The sequence below is a fragment of the Acomys russatus genome, chromosome 27 (genome assembly GCF_903995435.1).
Source record: "Acomys russatus chromosome 27, mAcoRus1.1, whole genome shotgun sequence".
Taxonomy (NCBI): Eukaryota; Metazoa; Chordata; class Mammalia; order Rodentia; family Muridae; genus Acomys; species Acomys russatus.
In genome coordinates this window covers 51,122,159-51,141,330 of record NC_067163.1, presented here as the reverse complement: position 1 = coordinate 51,141,330, position 19,172 = coordinate 51,122,159, and the positions used below count along the sequence as shown (strand labels likewise).

The 19,172-nt window shown below is 41.4% G+C and overlaps 1 protein-coding gene across 1 annotated transcript; it reads left to right on the top strand.

Annotated features, from left to right (window-relative positions):
* The first annotated feature begins 1,391 nt into the window (after window positions 1–1,391).
* LOC127210119 (ankyrin repeat domain-containing protein 7-like) lies at window positions 1,392–13,890 on the top strand. Its single transcript, XM_051169806.1, has 6 exons — window positions 1,392–1,737; window positions 2,998–3,112; window positions 3,859–4,032; window positions 4,894–5,000; window positions 7,926–7,978; window positions 13,757–13,890. Exons 1-6 carry the CDS (start codon window positions 1,484–1,486, stop codon window positions 13,888–13,890), a joined length of 837 nt encoding a protein of 278 aa, XP_051025763.1. The 5' UTR covers window positions 1,392–1,483.
* Window positions 13,891–19,172: the final 5,282 nt, after the last annotated feature.

Below are 19,172 nucleotides of genomic sequence, written 5' to 3'. Positions count from 1 at the left end.
TTCTCAAATGACAAAAATGTTTTCAAAACAAATAGGGTGGTGGGTTCATAACATTAACAACATGCTAAGTAAGCCCTACTAGATGGTATACTTTAAAAGAATGAACTTACTACATAAGTGTATTGCATATCACTAAACCTATTATTGCTATTATTTAATGGTTACATTTGTTTGCTGTGTTTGTATGTTTTGCCTTTATGCATGTATGAGCACTGTGTGTATGTCTGGTGTCTGTGAAGAGGGTTCTGGTTTCCCTAGATCTGCATTTACAGATGGTTGTGAGCTGCCATGTGGGTTATGTTGGGGTCACAGGGTTTGTAGCTGAGAGATATTGAGGATTGTTTTTCTCCTCCAGTAGCATGCAGAGTTCCAGTACTATGAACTCTGGTTAGAAGGGTCAATAGTCTAGCTCAACACCAGATCAACCTACGTGAGTTCAATAACTGAAGTGTTAACCTTCAGAAATCAGAACTTAGCGTCAGGTTGCACAGAGCCACCAATAGCTGTGACAATAGTCTATTTGCGGCTTTCCAAGTGTCTTTTTGGTTAATGATTCAACAGGCTGAAGCCCTTTCCTGGCACTGGAGGTTCACCCTGTGGCACAAGATGTGTAGCTAGAGACTCGCCTCCCTTGTTAGATTTTGGCTCCATTTGGATTCCTTTCATGTATGTATGGGAAGCTTCTAGAGTAGTCAGTTTCCAAATAATTTTTCAAAGGACCCTTAGTGTTGGGTGTCCCTGCCAAGATCCCCTCCTTTACCCTTCTCTCCCGCCTCCTCTCATTAAATCCTCCTATTCTAGCTTTTATTTCTTTATAACAGTATATGTTAATCCCCCTTCCCTGGGAGATATTCTCCTCCCTCCTGATCCCTTACTAGGTCACAATCCTCTGTGGCTATTCAGGTTGTAGTTCCCATATCACAACCTTTAAAACTAACATCCTGAAAAGAGAAAACATAAAATATTTATGTGTTTGAGTTGAGGTTTGCTACCTCAGGATGACTATTTTTCCTAGGGCAATCAGGCCAGTCTCAGGGGCACATATTGTCAGGGCTGTAGAGCTACAAAGGATCTGAACCATCAGCCAGTTGCCCTCAGTGTTTTGTCATTGGACGTCATGCCAGTAGGTCCACAGCGGAGTGGCAATTGACCTTGCTTTGCATATGCACCGAGCAGGGTAGGCTCCTGTCACTGGAGTCTGACCCGGGCAAGCACAGAACACAGGCATGGTGCTCAGTTGCTAAGCATCATTGTGACCTCAGAGCCTGTCATGGTGACTGAGCCGTGCAGCCATTCTTCTAGGCGATAACGCACAGATCTTTTCACACTGAACCAAGTGCCTGCCCTAGCTGGACGCGCGTGTGGCTCGGTGGAAATATTTCTGTTTTTTCAAAAAAATTAGTGTAGAATTTGGGGGTCAGAGGGAGGTTAAAGGGGAGGGAAGAGAGGGTAAGACGGGCGTGGGCGGCCCTGAGGCTCAGTCATGCTTGAGGACATAGAATACATTGCTGAGACCTCTAAAACCCAAAAGCCAGCACGCTGGTACACCCGCCTGTGGCGGGCATGCCTGTGCTGTGGGTGCTTATGTAACCAAAAGAAGAAACTTCAACCCTGTCTCACTGGCTATAACCCTGTGGGGATACTCCAAAGAGCGGCCAGCACGGGTGACTTGTATACACTTGAGCAACTCATCAACTCCAGTCACTTTCACATTGATGAATGTGATAGGAAGAACAGGTAATCAACCTGAAAAGGCTGGGGAGTCGGGAAAGGGCGAAAATGCGTGGGGACACTCGGGGCCACGACCTTCCAGGGCTGCTGAGTCGCTTCCTTCACTGAGCCCCTGGGTTTTCTGCCTGCTTTACGCTCCTACGCATAGGGGACCCACACACCTTCGAAGGGCAGCTCCTAGGCCGCCTATAAGGAAAGGAAAAAAAAAAAAAAAAACTTCAGCTACTTTACAAATCCTTTTCTGTTGTCTCTTCTTCAGCACTTTATTTTTTGTTGTTTATTTGTTTAATCACTATACAGCCTGATACTAACCCTTCCCCCTCCACTCCTTCCAGTCTCACTCTCCGGTCCCCTATGCCCATTTCCCTCTCTCCTTTACAGACAAGGGGAGGCCCCCAAGAGATACCAACTCATCCTGGCACCTCAAGTCACAGCAGGACTAAGCTCCACCTCTCCCACTGAGGCCTGGCAAAGCAGCCCAGCTAGGGGAAAGGGACTCAAAGGCAGGCAAGAGTCAGAGTCAGGCAACAGCGCCTACCCCCACTGTTAGGGGACCCATTGTTGGCCAAGCTGCACATCTGCTACATAAGTGTAGGGGCTCTAGGTCCAGCCCGTACATGCTTTTTGTTTTGTGGTTCACTCTTTCTGTGCCAGATTATTTTACTCTGTAGGGCTTCCTGCAGTGTCCTTGACCCCTCCAGCTCCCTCTATCCTTCCTCCCACTCTTCCACAAAACTTAACAGGCTCTATTAGTTGACTGTGGGTCTCTGCATCTGTTTCCTTCAGCTTCTGGATGAAGCTTCTCAGAAGACACTTATGCTAGCTTCCTGTGGGCAACCATAGTAGAATATCATTAACAGTGGCAGGGGCTGGCTCTCTCCCACGGGGTAGATCTCAAGTTAGGCCATTCCAATGATTTGCCATCCCTTCAATCTCTGCTCCATCTTAATCCCTACACTTCTCGTAGGCAAGTCAGTAACAGAGAATAAAGTTCAAATCAAGCAGGTGTTCTCCTGTTATTCAGACAGGCTGGTGTGAGCAGGGAGGATGGTTGTGATAGAGCACTTACCTAGAATGGGGCAGCCATGCACTGTATCCCTAGCATATCTAATGAACACAAGAGTAGAGGCAGAATTACATAAGGGAATTCCAGCTAAGTAGCTACTTATATGAGAAGGAAATGAACATCATACTGCGTATTCTTTACAGCTGAATGTGCTTTTACATAGTAGTCATGACTTCTTGAAATGTCCTCCCAATCTGTAGGACTTCACTGCACTACGCGTGTGCCCACAACCATGTGGATGTCGTGACACTGCTACTAGACTACGACTGCAGCATTGATATCCAGGATGACGAAGGCTGCACACCCTTGATTAAGGTAGATGAGATTTGGTCCTTGTTTGGTTTCTGTTGTTGTTGTGATAAAGCACTGACCAAAACCAAATCAGGAAAGAGCAGGGTTATTTGGCTTAAATTTCCACATCTCAGTCCATCATTGAGGGAAACCAGGGCAGGAGCTCAAATCAGGAACCCGAGGGAAGAGCTGAAGCAGAGACCACAGGGGACAGGGGAATGCTGCATTTCCATGGCTTTTTCCAAGGCTTGCTAAGTTTTTATACAACACAGGAGCATGTGTGCGGATGTGCCACCATACTTAAGAGCATGGGCCCTCCCACATGAATCCATATCAAGAAAATGTTCCAGGGACTTGCCTAGAGTCCAGTCTGATAGTGGCAATTCCTCAAGTGAGGATCCCTCTTTCCAGGTGTTTCCAGCCTGTGTCAATTTGGAAAAAAAAAAAAGGACAAACAACCTCTGACCTACAACAACAACCCCCCACCCAGCACAGATCTAAATGCTTAGATGATCTAGGTGTGTTGGCACACTCCTTAAATTCTACCCCCTTGGAGAGCTAGGGTGGGAAGATTATAAATTCAGGCAAGGCTGGGATATACTTAAGGAGAATGAATTTAGGCAAGCCTGTGATACTTAAGAAGACCCTGTCTCAAAAAGAGGGGATGATAGGCATACCTGAAACAATTTGTCTCATCTAAGTGTAACTATCTAGTGCAGTACCTTGACTTCCTTGAACTGAAGGTCTATCCCTTTCTACCATACTCACAGGCTGCCCAGGAAGACAATCTGGGATGCATATGTGTGCTGCTGTGGGTGGGGGCTGATCCCCACCTGAAAGATTTTAGTGGGCATACAGCCCTCCACCATGCTGTTTTGAGAGGTAACATTGCCACTGTTGAGAAGTTGCTTGAATTCAATGCAGACATTGAAGCTAAAACAGAGGTAAAGATCAATCAACTTCATTTTATTCCCAGTCACTCTTATCATGACACTCAGATCCATGTTCCACACGCCAAAGCTCAAGCTGTCTCACTGAATCTATTCACGGGAAAACATTTGTCTCCAAATGTGTTTTTCACATTTTTCGGTTGTTAGTGTAAGATAGCAAAACACAGCATAGCTTGTTTCAGAATTGGGCTTTATTTTAAAATTCAAATTATAAAGAATTTGGGCCCGGACAAACACCACAGCTACAAATAATAAATATAAATAAATGTTTTCATGTAACTGTTTGTAGAAGTTACTGGTATGGTTTTTGGCTCAGGGATGAGGGTGGAGAAAGGACAATGGAACAGGCACACAAGTAAATTTGGACATGTGACCATTGAAGAAAACGTATCAAAAAGATGTTATTTGTGTAACTTTTAAAGATTTTTGGTGAACATAGGAAATGCTTTTGAGTTTGGTAAGCAATTCTTAGTTGAGCAGAGAAATATTTTGAGTTATAGAGACAGAAACTCTGTTCCAGGCACTTGCTGAGCACACCCACTCAGCAGAGGTATGCCCAGCCTTTACTCCATGTTTTAGGGTTGGGGGAATGGAAGCTCACCCCCATGGAGCTAAGAAGCTTGACCAGTGAGTGTTTACAGAGAGTTCTGCAGAAGAGTGGTGTTCACAGGCCATGTTGGACAGGGGAAAGCTGTGTGAGAGGAAAGAAGGCTGCCGTGTGTGGGAAAGTACGCCAGGGGCTCTAGGAACATTGATGCTTTGTGACTCTTTATAGCATGTATGTATGTTTACAAAATAGGTGGTGAATTTTCAGTTGAGAAATGAATCATTTTGTAAAATTTTTTCCCTTTACAGTATGGCTTAACACCCCTTCAGCTTGCCATATGTGAAAATGACTACCAGATGGCAGAATTTTTAACATCAAAAGGTGCAAATGCACATAGTGTAGCTGATCCGAACAGGTACAGATTTTTCTTTTTCTTTCTTTCTTTTTTTTTTTTTCTTCTTTCCCCCATTCTTCAGTACTGTTCTTGAGGGTGGCAATTGATTAAGTCAGAAATCCTAAAATGAAAGGAGGAAAGTTGGCAGAAATCCACAGACACACAGTGAGGATGCCTAACACACATGGAGTGTGAGCTGGAAAAGGAACTGTTCTGACCACAGCAGAGCAGTGTGCATCGGGGATCAGCCACTTCACACTACGAGCATTCAGCCAAGCACAAGAATGAGCTAGATCAATGTAGCTTGGTGCTACACTGCAGAATCTCTGCCTTTTCAGCAGGTCTTGTCACTAAGGAAAAAGCCCCACATGTTCTACCATGGATATACATCCGCAGTGCCTAAGCCAGAAATTGTATAACCTCTGTCTGACTCAAAGGATTGCAGCATTAGCCATTTCTTTAGACTTATACAGTCCATAATCACAGGTAACAAATGGGCTTTCCTAAAATCCGTTTGAATCTTGTAATGTCCAACTCAACAGAAAACTACCTTTCTCTAGGTGATGTCCTCTACAGCGTCATCCTCTAATTACCCAAAACCTTTCGTTATTCTGCAGTTCAAGGCGCACGTTTTCCTCCCCATTTCAGATGACGTTTTCACAGGGGATTTATGAGTAGTTAGCTTCTTTCTGCAGATTCTGGTACTTCAGCATTTTAAGCCTTGCCCCGATTTCTGTTAATGTTTAGCTCTGAAGCAGCTTGTTCCTACAAAGGCATATGCCTCAGTCCATATGAAATCACCTTTTTATGCTGAAAATTTCATTTTAGTTCAATTGTACTTATTTTATGTTTAGCCATTATTTCCAAAGTAACAGCTCCGTATTTTAAGATGAGCCTTTCTAGAGTTAACCACTCTCATTGATAGCAATCTACCACATCCTGCTTATTCAAAACTTCAATGTTTTAAAAACTGCATGTGCATGCAAGGGTGTGTGTGTGTGTGTGTGTGTGTGTGTGTGTGTGTCAGTTTGTGTCTCTGTCTGTGTGTCCATGCGTGTAAGAGTACTCCAAATGTAGTATCTGAGGAGGACAGTAGAGGGCATCATATCTTGTGCAGTTGGACTTAGGGATGTTAATGACCTATCTGGCATGGGCACTAGGGACCAAACTGGGGAACAAACTTTGGTCCTCTTCTGCATGAGCAGCTAGTTGACTTCACTACTGAGCCAGCTATCCATCATCACATTCAAAACCTTTTGTGGAGTGCACGTGTGAGCCTGTTCTTCAGGGGGAGTGAACAACTTTAGGCTTTTCCTTGTCTTTTCTGGCCATAGACATGAATTAACACCATTCTCAATGATGAGATCAAGCTATGGAAAGACACTAGAATTGTTTTCATTCTTTCACCCCACATTTTCCTGAGCAGCTGCTTTCTACCCTGTGTAGCACCTTTTTTCGTGTGGTGGCAGAACTCATACTGCTCTTGCCCCTCATGGGCAACAACTTCCCACTGCTCACTCAAGCGGTGTGTTATGAACTATTTAAAATGGCTTGAAGGTACCAAAACTGCAGCTTCTGAGAATGAAGGCAGAGGGATGCTTAGGAGCAAGAACAATGTTCATTATCTACAGAAGCCCCTTCTTGGTAGAGAGCATTGCCCTCAATGAAATGCCTCCAAAGTGTCCTGACAGAGATAGGGCTGCGGTGCCCTAGAGACGTAGGCCGATGACTGTAACAGGAGCACTAACTCCATGAGCACACAAATACAAAGTTACTGCAGCCATAAAACAAAACCTACAGAAGGACCACTGTCCACATTCTGTGTGTGTGTGTGTGTGCACACGTGCACGCACTCACACATGTGTATTCACAGGTGAGCGTGCATGTGTGTGTGTGTATGTGTGTGTGCTTGTGTGTATCTGTTTGTGCTTGTGTGTATGTGTGTGTGTTGGTCTTATTGTTTTAATAAAAAGCCAAACAGTCTTCATTTATTCTTGAGTCACACAGATCTCTGACTTCAAGGGCACCATGGTCCATGGAGTGGGCTTCAGGATAGCTTGGCTACATAATGTAAAAGTAACATTTATTTGCCTGAAGCAATTGTCACCTTGGAGGCTTATTGTCTCAGTCGGCTACCCTAGGCTTAGTCCTGGAAGCTTCTAGTCTCCATACAATCTAATCAAGGCCTAGAATGTTTTCTGACTCTGAGACTTACCCCTAAAGAAGATCACCCTTTCTAGCTCTTTCCGAACTCTGGCTGGCTGGTTCATCCCAGCTGTTCTGGCTCAAAATCCTCTCCAAACTGACTGATTCAACATGGCTTCTCTCAGTCTGTCACTGAATTGCTTGGCTTGGCCTCACTAACTTTAACAATCTGTTCTAATCTTCTGGCTCCTTCTCATTCCGTGCCTCTGTCTGCCTTCACCTGTGTCTAATTTGTTCTCTCTTCAACCTGTCTCTGTAAAACTCTCCCAGCAAAAACGCCTCTGAATTCCACTAAGTTTCCACAGACTCAACCTCACTGCACTGCCTGAATGAACCACGCTGCCTGAACAGAACTGGCTAGAATTCAAAGAGATCTGCATGCCTCTGTCTCCTGAGTGATGATATTAAAAGCCTGTACCACCACACCTGGACCTAAGCTTTTCTATACCCAAAACTTGCTCTGTACCCAGCTGTCCTTGAACTCAGAGACCTGCTTGCCTCTGTCTCTTGGGATTAAAGATGTGTCTGTATTAGAGCTGGATCACACAGTCCTAGAAGGACTTTGGATGTGATCTCGTGCCAGAGCAGCCATGTTCTGAAATAAAATTCATCTACAGTTTCAAAAATTGTTGTAAATATCTAAACTAAGATATAGTAAACACTCAAATATAAAGTGCTTAAAACACCTGTTAGATGCTCCCTTATAATAATAAAATGATAACTTTTAATCATATGTCACAGTAAAGGAACACAAGCTGAAGACCTAGAAGAGAAGCACGTAAGATTCAGTAAAGGTAAGACTTTTATAGTGAATTACTCTATCTAGTTCTACGTACCCTAAATAAAATAAGAGTAGAGATTTTGGCTCCCCAAAAGGAGTTAAGGAGATCAAGTATAAATGCAGTTATATTGTTTTCAATTTCCTCTAATAGTCAGGAAAGTCAAATGTAATCAGGAAATTATTCATAAGCAGTTTCAACTATGAAAATGTTGTGAATATGCTGCTTATTTGATTTTGCTCCTGATACATGTACTGTGTTTGAATAAATAAAAAAAACAACCAGGCCATGCCCTCAGTAATCATATTATAGCCAAATGGATTGTTAGAAATACAAATTTTTCCTTGAGTTTTATGACAAGTGCCTTGTACTTTGTACGGCATATTATTACAAGGTATGCACCACTTAAAGGTAATTATATCACAAACAAAACTTGAATAATCACTTTAATTAATTTCCTTCTTACCAAATGATGTAACTAAAAGCACCTGGCTATTAAATGTGTTTACAATTTCTCAATTTAGACAGTTTTTATATACTCTACAATTGTTTTCTTTAGTCACCTCCCATTTAGTCAGTGTTCTGCCATAGTGAGTGTAATAGACTTTAGAAACACTTATCAATGCTTACGTGTTTCCCTTTCCTTCGTTCTTTCCTTCCTTCCTTCCTTCCTCCCTCCCTCCCTCCCTCCCTCCCTCCCTCTCTCTCTCTCTCTCTCTCTCTCTCATACACACACACACACACTTTTTAATTTGTTCAATTTACATCATGATTGTGACCCCTCCCTCATCTCCCCCAGGTCCCATGCCCCCATTCCCTAACCCTCAGAAAGGGAGCCCTCCTCCACTAACATCTGATGTCAGCACATCAAATCTCATGTGGACCCTTTGTATCCTCTTCCTCTGTGGCCTGGCAAGGCTTTGGCGGCATCCCTGGCGCTTGCCCTTGAACTCTCAACTCTTCCCTTTAGTTTTGCTAAGTAGAACAGGGTGAGGTGAAGCACTATTTGCAGGGAAAAAATGGACAAGAAGAGAATTGAAAAAATGACGTCATTCTGTATTTCAAAGTGTTAAGTGTTTCCCAATTGAGTCTGAAGAGACTCTGTGACAGTGGGACACTCTGCAGAATTCGTACTTTCAGCAACTGCCTTCACGGTGTCTTTTATACCTAAATTGCCATGCAAAATCACACTAGGTATTAAATTCAAATGACCTTCTTTCCTCAAAAGGTAAGATGAAGAGAGTCAATATTATTGTAATGTAGGTAACTTTTTATGTCACTTTACTCTGGATTTTGTTGTTCTTGGCATTCCTGGAGGTGAGGATGACTGAGTGCTCCCATAAGGTAAGCATATGCTTTACTCCTGAGCCCCAGTCCTAACCCATTCATTGGTAGGACACGTGCCCTTCTTCATTCATGAAGAATGCTAAGGAGGTACACTGAGATTCTTACTTTAAACAAGATGAAAATGAAATATTTTTATTTTCTCTGAAAGCATACTGCTGGTGCACAGTGGAAGCCTAAGTGAGTTCATAGTTTATGCATGTAAACATGCAAAAATGATTCCATGTCTGAAGGTGACCCATGGAATTTGCTGGTCCAGGCCACAGCTGTTTCTCTGCTGCTCTCTCACTGTGAGGTAAAGCTCAGGGTGCACTGCTACCAAGGAAAGGGTCTTTCCAATAATTCTTTTCATGAGAGATCACAGTGCTTTCATGAGCATCCATTAAGCTGCTCCTAATGTTGGGAACACTGCTGAAAGTAAGGAGCTTCTTCTCGCAAACGGGAAAAGGAGAGGAGGCATGCTGTCCACCCTTGAGCTGTATTGTGATGGCCTTTGTTCTTGGTCCGTTTCTTTGTGCTGTTTGGCCTTGATACAAAGAACAGTAACTATACATCTATTCGCTGTGGTAGAAACTTTCATCATAAACTGAACAATTTCAACTGAATACTGGGCAAGGTCCTTTGTTTTCATGATGGAAACATATGCATATACTCTCACTTCTTTTCCAAATCTGGTTTTTTGGGGGCTGGGGGTTGAGACATAGTCTCATTATTATGTAGCTGTCTGTACTAAAAATCACAAGACCCACCTGGCTTTGCCTCCTGAGTGCTGAGATTCACCTTCTATACTCTTTTTTTCTACTATCATTAGCCCAGAGTGATTTTGTGGCACAGTCAGTTGATGATACTTATTCTTGTAAGGAATCTACTCTCTAGCAGTCTGAAACAGTTCATTCCAGATCACCACAATTGCGTGTGGGTGTTTACTTTTAGGTAGTACTGTTTGATAAATTACTGTCTTTTTGATTTGAAATAGACAGAAAATGGAAGAGTTCCACATGAAGTAGTTGCCTACAAGTGAACATTTACTCTAGAATGGAATCCAGATCTGTATCAAAGACACTGATAACAACAATGAGTCTCATCATTTTCAGAGCTTACCTTTTTCTAGATTTGTAATAAAACACATTTTGTTTTAAGTTGTAGAAACGCGTTATTATTATACAGCTGCAATTCCTTCCTGCAGGTAAGGATTAACAATACATTAATACTAAGGAAATTCATAGATAAGAAGCTAATTCTTGTTGGGTGTACTCTGAGACATATACTGTTTTATATACATAATTTTTCCTGTGCCTTACAGTCCCCACTGCATTATGCATATATGTTTAGCTTGAAATGTTGCTCAGTGTTGTTCATATGCACATGAGGATTATACTCTCTGTTTTGGAAAATGAGCCTCTTGGTGTTAACCATGAACACTGATGTCCAACTAACACTCCTGGCCTTTTCAAAACCTTTCTGAAATCATCTTATGAGACCAGACCCACATGTCTAGTTATCCTTTCAGGCATTTGTCTTTCCTGAGAGCTTACATAATTTGGAGTCATTCTGGGTTGTCAGACCATACTCCAAGAAGAAAGCAGGTTTCTTTCCTCTGTTGACACCACCTTAACATGCCAAGGCCCATTTTGTGAGGTGTGGCACTCTATCCTAGATGGTGGGAGACCTCCATGTCTTCCTTCTATCAGAGTGCTCCATCCATCAATTGTCCATTCACATGACCTGTTTTCCACAGTAATGAATTCTCTGAGAGCCAAACTACAACATAATTAGGATTTATCTCTTTGCAAAAAGGACCTTATCTTCCATATCAGTTAGACGTGAACATGGGGCTGAAAGCCCATTGCTTAGCTCAGACATTAGTTTGGCAGAAAATGAAAAGTTCTATTTCAAGCCAGTTCTGTGTTCACTATGACTGGTTACTTCCATTATAGAGGATAATTATGTTTTATTTTTAATGGGTGGGGCTATGTACCAATGAAATATTTGTTACACATTATTAGATAGATTATTTACTCCAAGTCGAAATATATAAAAAATCATCACAGTTGATGTCCAAAATTAAGATTCATAATTTCCAGTAGCTACAACTGTTTAAGACATACACTACATAAAACACATCTTAAGAGTTCTACTTGGAATTCTAACCAGTTCCACGGTTTAAAAAAAAAAGAACGAAACCTAAAATTATTCAGTAAGTTTTATGATTGTTTGCTCATATTATTATCCTGTTAAGTTTATGGAAATGCTAGTTTGCCATACAAACAAGCAGTTAGTGGTTTTAGGATTCACTCATGAATGGGCCCAAGGAATTGACTGAACCTAACCAAAGGTGCAATGGGCTGTAAGAGTGCTAGCAGACATAGAAATCAATTTTTTTTTCTTTTTTGGTTTTCCAAGATAGGGTTTCTTTCTATAGCCTTGGCTATGTTAGACTCTCTTTGTAGATCAGGCAGACCTTGGGCTCGCATAGCTCTGCCTGCCTCTGCATCCCTGAATTACAGGTTTGATCCTCCATGCCTGGCTGCAGGAATTTATTTCAAGGTCTACAAACCAACCTCTTGGGAGGTAATATCACAGTCAGTGAACTAGAAGGTACTGTCTGCTCTAGGGGCCCAGAGTGACATGAGAAATAGAATCAGGGTAGTAGTTACATTGAGTAAAAGAATATAAAACCATCAGTTACTACAGCCATCAAAACAAAGGGTGGTGAGAAGCTAGTGTCTTTCTTCATGCGTGTGTGTGTGTATGTGTGCACATGTGCACACATGCATACATACATGTCTGTGTCTGTGTGTGCTGATTGTGGGGCTAATTTTGTGGGCTAAATTCCTCCCTTTTTTCTACATGAGAAAAAATTATAAGGAAAGTGTCACCAAATATAATCAACCAGTTTAAGAACAAAGTAAAAATTGTTAGTAAACTTCTAATGTAATGTATGTTAGGAAATAAAACAACAAGAATTCAAAGCATTTGGTAAATGTTTTCATATGAATGTTAAAATATCACTTTTTAAAATGTGCCACAGAAGAGTAAGACCAACAAGACCACTAAAATCCATACTGAAAACATCATCCCAGATCAATACAGGTAAGACTGACTGTGAATACTCTACTGGTTCTACCCTAATTACAAAAAAAGTTTTGTTCCTGCAAAAAAAAAAAGAAAGAAAGAAAGAACTAAAGTAAAATATGAATGTAGTTTATCCTTTATTAGTTAGCTTCCCAAATATTAGGGATTCAGATTTAAGAACTTGTTTCTCAAAATTTTTAAATCTCAAATTATATCGTCTGGGACATGTTTATTTAACAAGTACTACTGGTGCATGTAGTATCTTTTTATAAGTAAAAGTATTTTTAAACTAGTCCACATTATGTGTCCTCTATAATCACGTAACAGCAATTGGGGTTTGTTATAAAATGAATTTTTACTTCAGTTTTTACAATGAACACATTGTATTTTTCCTACATTTTATTATATATGTCAGAGTCAATAAATGTGATCATGTAAAAAAGTGAAAATGCAGTATTCATTACTTTCATTAAGTCTTTGAGGACTAAATGTGATTAGGGTTATCTGGGTTTTTCCTTTTTATAATTTCTCTCTTTAGACATATAAAAGTAATTCACATATTGTTTTATTTTTATTTTTGATTATCTGCCATTTAAGTGAACACTTCTTGGCATAATAAATGGCAAACTCAACAACTTTCTAAAAAGTGAATGGAGTTTGAGTTTTGTAGACAGTGTTGAGGACTGAAAACCGCCATTCTAAGTGTTCTAAGCAAGTGGTCTCCCTGTTGGATAGTCTGCCAGCACCCTTTTCCTTTAGTTTTACTAATTAGTATAAGATATAGTATACAAGACATCATTTCCAGGGAAAAATGCCACATCATTCTGTAGTACACAACACTGACTGGTCCACTGGGTCTGGATAAGATTGTAACAGTGGGACAACAGTACAGAGTTTGTATTGTCAGCTAGTGTCATCACAGCATCTCTCACCCCCACCTTGCCTTTTGAAAGGACCAGCAAGTGGGTAATGTAGAGAAATGTAAATGACCCTCTTCACATAAGCGTGAGATGAAATAGTACTGTTGTAACACGGAGGACGTTCTGTTACATTATGTCAGTAGTAGATTTTTCTCAGTGGTGATGAGGATTGACTGACGCCTCCCCCATGCTGAGCTTAGGCTTTACCATGGAGTCACATTCCCAGCACATTTGTTGTGGGACAAATGCTCTGGCCCACCCATGAGCAATGCCAGGGAAGGTATACTGGAGATTTACCCACTGTAAATGAGGTAAACATGATTAGTTTTTCTTCCTTTGTGGACAGAAGGCTGTTAGGGCACAGTGAAAGCTTGATTCATTCAATGGTTTATATGTGGAAACAAAAGTCTCATTTGAGATACTACTCCCTTGGAACTGCTGCTCCATCCCCAAGGTTCTTTTATGCTTCTCTCTCTGGAGATGCAGTTCCGGGTGCACAACTGCTACGATGAGGAGTCTTTGTATAGCTCTTACCGTGAAAAGCAATGGAAACTGACGCTGGGCTTCTTTGCACTGCACATGAGCTAGGGACTAGAGCTAGAACTGAAGGACCTTTAGCATCTTCCTCAGAAATGGTCAAGAACAGCACACACACTGACCTCTCTGGGTATTTGCCCTCCTGGCAAATGGAGATTCTTTTCAGAGCTGTTTAAGTCCTGGGTCACCCTGGGTCTCCTATGTTTGACTATGTTACAAGAACAGTCACCATAAACTGAGCTTCGCAGTGCCAGGAATTTCCATCCTCAGTGGAGCAAGTTCAACTCAATACTTGCTGAAACCCTTTCCACTTCTGTACGAGAGAAGTATACTCACTTAGATTCTGCCAACACCATTAGTCCAGAAACAAAAGCAGCAACAGCAACAATTCTGGCTAAGATGCCACTTCCTCTGCCTAATACTGCTCAGTATCATACGTGCTTTGTAAACAATTATAAGTAATAACTTCTAATAAATTTGTCTTTTGTATTTTAAACATACAAAGAAATGGAAATAAAGAGATTGCCATATAGTTATTGTTTAAAAATCAATATTCACTCTAAAAGCTATCCAGAATTGGTGTCAAGTGTATGTGGTAACAAAAGATTAGCCTTGCCATGTAATCGTCATCTTTTCTACAGTTCTTTAATAACAAGGCTTTTCTCTTTAGTAGCTGGTGAAACAGACAAAACTTCACTCCGGTAAGTGTGTGAGCATTTTAATATACAGTGAGTATGGAAAAAATATAAAGTTCAGAAACTAGCACTCTGTTTTCCTCTGGTAAGACAGTTTCTCCTTTATTTATTCCATCATCACAAGATGATGATTTATTTGTGGAGCACATAATGTTGCAATTTCTGATTACACCTCTGATACAGCCTGAAATACTGTTAGGAATCCAGGCTCAGGGAGATGATTCAGTAGATAAAATGCTTGGTGAGCATCTTTGAGAATGGGAGTTTAGATGCCCAGAATCCACATGCTGCCTGATGGTCTCCTGTGCACATGTGCTCCTTGTAGTGAGATGGGTGGTGACAGGGAATCTTCTGGAGTTTACTGGATAGCTAGCCTGAGGCTTGCATTCATGAATAAGGGACCCAGACACAAAACTAAGGTTGGAGGCCAGAGTTGTTGCTCACGTCTGTACTAGGATCACCACACCTGCACACTGGAATGCATGTACCTAAAATCACACACACATACAAATACACTGCATATAACATGCCATGCATATAATATTTGAAAATATTAGTTTCATGTCAATAATTCAGGTCAGCAGTATGTTTGGGACGAGTTGTCTGCTGAGAAGAATGCGAGTAAAAAGGCAAGGTTCTAGGCTGAAGTTGCTGAAAACAGCTTCAGAATGGGCTATGTACATGCTTTTATTCAACAGGAACTTCAATAAGTTCCAAAACTACAGTGAAACCCAAGGTTTGTGGAAAGTAGGAAAACAGAGGGGCTGGTCCAAAGTTTACCAACCAGAAGCCCTGAGATTTGGAGTTGTTGGCTGCAGTGAGGACAGAGTGGAGCTGAGGGCACAGTGTTACTTGCCCTCTAGTCACTATAAAGATTAAGCATTACACAGAAATGAGCATAAAAATTGTCATGTCAGTCTCATCACTTGTGGACAGACTATCAAAAAGCAGCTTCAAATCACCAAAAATGTGATGGCTTCTGAGGTCGTTGGCAAACGGATGCTCAGAGACAATCAATTTCATGCTCTACCAAACCAACTTCTTTGGAGAGACCATGACACTCAATGAAATGCCTAACAATTGTATAGACAGAGAAGCAGCCATGGTTCCCTACGGGTGTGGGAAGAAGAATGAAGTAGGAGCATTATGTACATTGAGCACATAAATACAAAGCCATCAGTTACTAGTTACTGCAATCATCAAGTGTGTGGAAGACCCCTCCCCTCTATCTATCTATCTATCTATCTATCGATCTATCTATCTCTATCTTTCTCTCTCTCAGGTTGCCTGTTTTGCATATGTCTATGTACAGGGATGAATGCAAGAGGAGGATATTGATGTCTTGTTCCATGGTTGCATAAGTTACTCACCATACATACATAAAGACTCTCGCTAAAACTGGAGCTACACTAGCAGGAAGCCCAAATAATACCCTGTCTCTGCCACCCTCAGGACTGTGTTTAGAAATACATTCGAGTCTCTTCTTGGTAGCCTGCTGTCCTTCCTCTGAGTGCCACCAGGCCTCCCCATCCAGGGGACGTGGTCAAATATAGGGCACGCAACGGTGGAGAATGTCCTGTCCATCGGCTAGATCTGGGTAGGGGGGAGGAGTTCCCCCTCCGTCATAGGGAAGGAGAGTAATGAGAAAGCAGAAGGGAGGGAGGAATGGGAGGATACAAGGGATGGGCTAAAACAATTGAAATGTAACACAAATAAATTAATAAATACTTAATTAAAATTGAAAAAATAATATGAAGAAAAAATAAAACTACTTGCTACTCAAAAAAAAGAAAAGAAAAGAAAAGAAATGCATTCGACCATGTCCATGGTTTTGGGGGGTTTTTGTTTTGTTTTGTTTTGTTTTGTTTTGTTTTGTTTTTTATGCTGAGAAATTAACCTCAGGTTGTTGTGTGTAGGCAGCAAGTACTTATTTACTACGGCATCTCACAAATTACAGGCTATTAATTTGAATTTGAAATTAGGTTATTTTATGGATTTTTACATAAATTTGTTCACTCACTTTACATCCCTAACATACCCCGCTCCCTCCTCTACTTTGGCTCCCATCCTCCTAACATCTACCCCATTTCCCCCTTCCATTCATCCCAGAAAAGGGGAAACCCATCTCCATATCAAACCACCCCATAAGGATTGAACCCATCCTCTTCCACTGATGCCAGGAAGCCAACCCCAATAAGGGGAAGTGATGAAGAATCAGGCAACAAGAGTGTGTGTCAGGGACAGACCCACATTAAGACAACACTGCCCATTGGTTACATATGTTTACATACAATGCATGCATGCTCTTTGGTTGGTGATTCAGTCTCTGTATGCCATCATGGGCCTAGGCTAGTTGGCTGTGAAGTCTTCTTGTGGAATTCTTGTCCCCTCTGGGTCCTTCGATCCTTCTCCCCACACTGCCACTAGGCTCCCTGAGCACCCCCTAATCTTTGGCTGTGAATATCAGTATCTGTTTACATCCACTGTTGGGTGGAGCCTCTCAGAAGACAGATATGCTAGCCTCCCATCTGCAAGCATAGCAGAACATCATTAATAGTGTCAGGGGTTGGCTCTGTCCCATGGGGTAGGTCTCAGGCTAGGCCAATCATTGGTTGGATCTTCCCTCATTTTCTGTTCCACTGTGTTGTGTGTGTGTTGGTGTTCCCCTCCCTCCACTAGAAGTCCTGCCTGACTAGAAGGTGGCCACATAAGTCTCCATGTACCCCACTGCTAACTGTCTCAGCTAGAGTCACCCCCATATCTTCCCAGGAGCTTACACTGTCGTAGGTCTGCAGCTTGTCACAGAGGAAACCCCCCTCGGTTTCCTTTCTCTCTTCCAGCCCTCTCACTTCTCATGCCCATCCCCCACCCACCCTCATTTCCCTTCCACATCATCTCCTACCCACACTGTACTCTCTCCTCATTCACTCCGATGTCTATTCTGTTTCCCTTTCAGGTGAGATTCAAGGAACCGCATTCGGATCCTCTTTTTTCCTTAGCTTTCTTGTGTATGTGGATTGTAGTATCAATTTCCTGAGTGATGATAATAGTTTTTAGTTCCATCCATTTGCCTGCATATTTCATGCTTCCCATGTTTTTAATAGCTGAGTATTATTCCATTGTATAAACTTACCACATTTTCTTTATCCATTCTTCAGCTGAGGGACAACTAGGTTGTTTCCCGTTTCTGGCTCTTGTGAATAGAGCTGCTGTGAACATAGCTGAGCACATGTCCTCGTGGTGCACTGGAGCATCTTTGATTGTACACCACGAGGTGGCATTGCTGGGTCTTGTGGTAGAATTATTCCCAGTTTGCTGACAAAGTGTCAGGTTGATTTGCCAAGTGGTTGTACAAGTTTGCGCTCCACTAACAATCAAGGAGCATTCCCCTTTCTCCAAATTCTGAACAGCATGTGCTGTCACTCAAGTTTCTGATGGGAGTAAGATGGAATCTCAGAGTTATTTTGATTTGTATTTCCCTGATGACTAAGGATGTTGAGTATGTCTTTAAGTGCTGCTAGGCCATTAGAGATTCCTCTATTGAGAATTCTCAGTTTAGCATTGTACCCCATTTTTAATTGGATTATTTGCTTTCTTGGTGTTAAAATTCTTAAATTCTTTATGTATTTTTGATATTAACCATTTGTCAGATGTAGGGTTGGTAAAGATCATTTCCTAATCTTTGGTCTGCCATTTTGTTTTGCTGACAGTGTCCTTTGCCTCACAGAAGCTCTTCAGGTTCATAAGGTCTTGTTAATTTGTTGGTCTCAGAGCCTGAGCTGTTGGGGTTCTGTTCAAGAAACTGTCTCCCATGCCAATGACTTCAAGCTGATCCCCACTTTCCCTTTTAATAGATTTAGTGTATTTGGTTTATTTTGAGGTCTTTGATCTACCTTTGTGTAGGGTGATTAATAGGATTTGTTTGCATTCATCTACACGAAAATCCAGTTAGACCAGCACCATTTGTTAAAGATGCTTACTTTTTTTCCAGTGTATGGTTTTGGATTTGTTAAAAATCAAGTGTCTGTGGGTGTGTGGGTTTATTTCTGACTCTTCGATTTGATTCTATTGATCAAACAGTTTGTTTCTATGCCAATCCCATATGGTTTTTATTACTATTGCCCTGTAGCATACCTTGAAATCAGGGAGGGTGCTACCTCCAAAAGTTCTTTGCTACTACAGGATTATTTTAGCCATTCTTGGTTTTTTGCTTTTGTTTTTTGTTTGTTTGTTTGTTTCTCCATATGAAGTTTAGAATTGTTCTTTCGAGATCTGTAAGGAATTGTGCTGGGATATTGATGGGGATTGCCTTGAATCTGTGTAGACTGCTTTTGATAAGATGGCTATCTTTACTGTGTTAATCCTACATAGCTATGAGCATGGGAAATCTTTCCATATTTTGATAACTTCACATTCTTTCTGTAGAAATTTAAGTTTCTTGTCATAAAGGTTGTTCGTTCACTTCCTTGGTTAGAGACAAGGCTGCCCACTTTCTCAGTATCTCTTCAAAATAGAACTTAAAGTCCTCACTAGAACAATAACTAAAGGAGACTAAGGGGGCACACACTGGAAAGGAAGAAGTCAGAGTATTGCTATCCATAGATGATATGATACTATACATAAGGGACCACAAAAATT

Excerpts from the sequence above, each read along its gene's own strand:
- LOC127210119 (XM_051169806.1), top strand. The coding sequence starts at position 1,484 with ATGCTTGAGGACATAGAATACATTGCTGAGACCTCTAAAACCCAAAAG. Across the intron at positions 5,001-7,925 it reads AGTGTAGCTGATCCGAACAG|TAAAGGAACACAAGCTGAAG; the intron begins GTACAGATTTTT and ends CATATGTCACAG. Across the intron at positions 7,979-13,756 it reads GCACGTAAGATTCAGTAAAG|GTTCTTTTATGCTTCTCTCT; the intron begins GTAAGACTTTTA and ends TCCATCCCCAAG.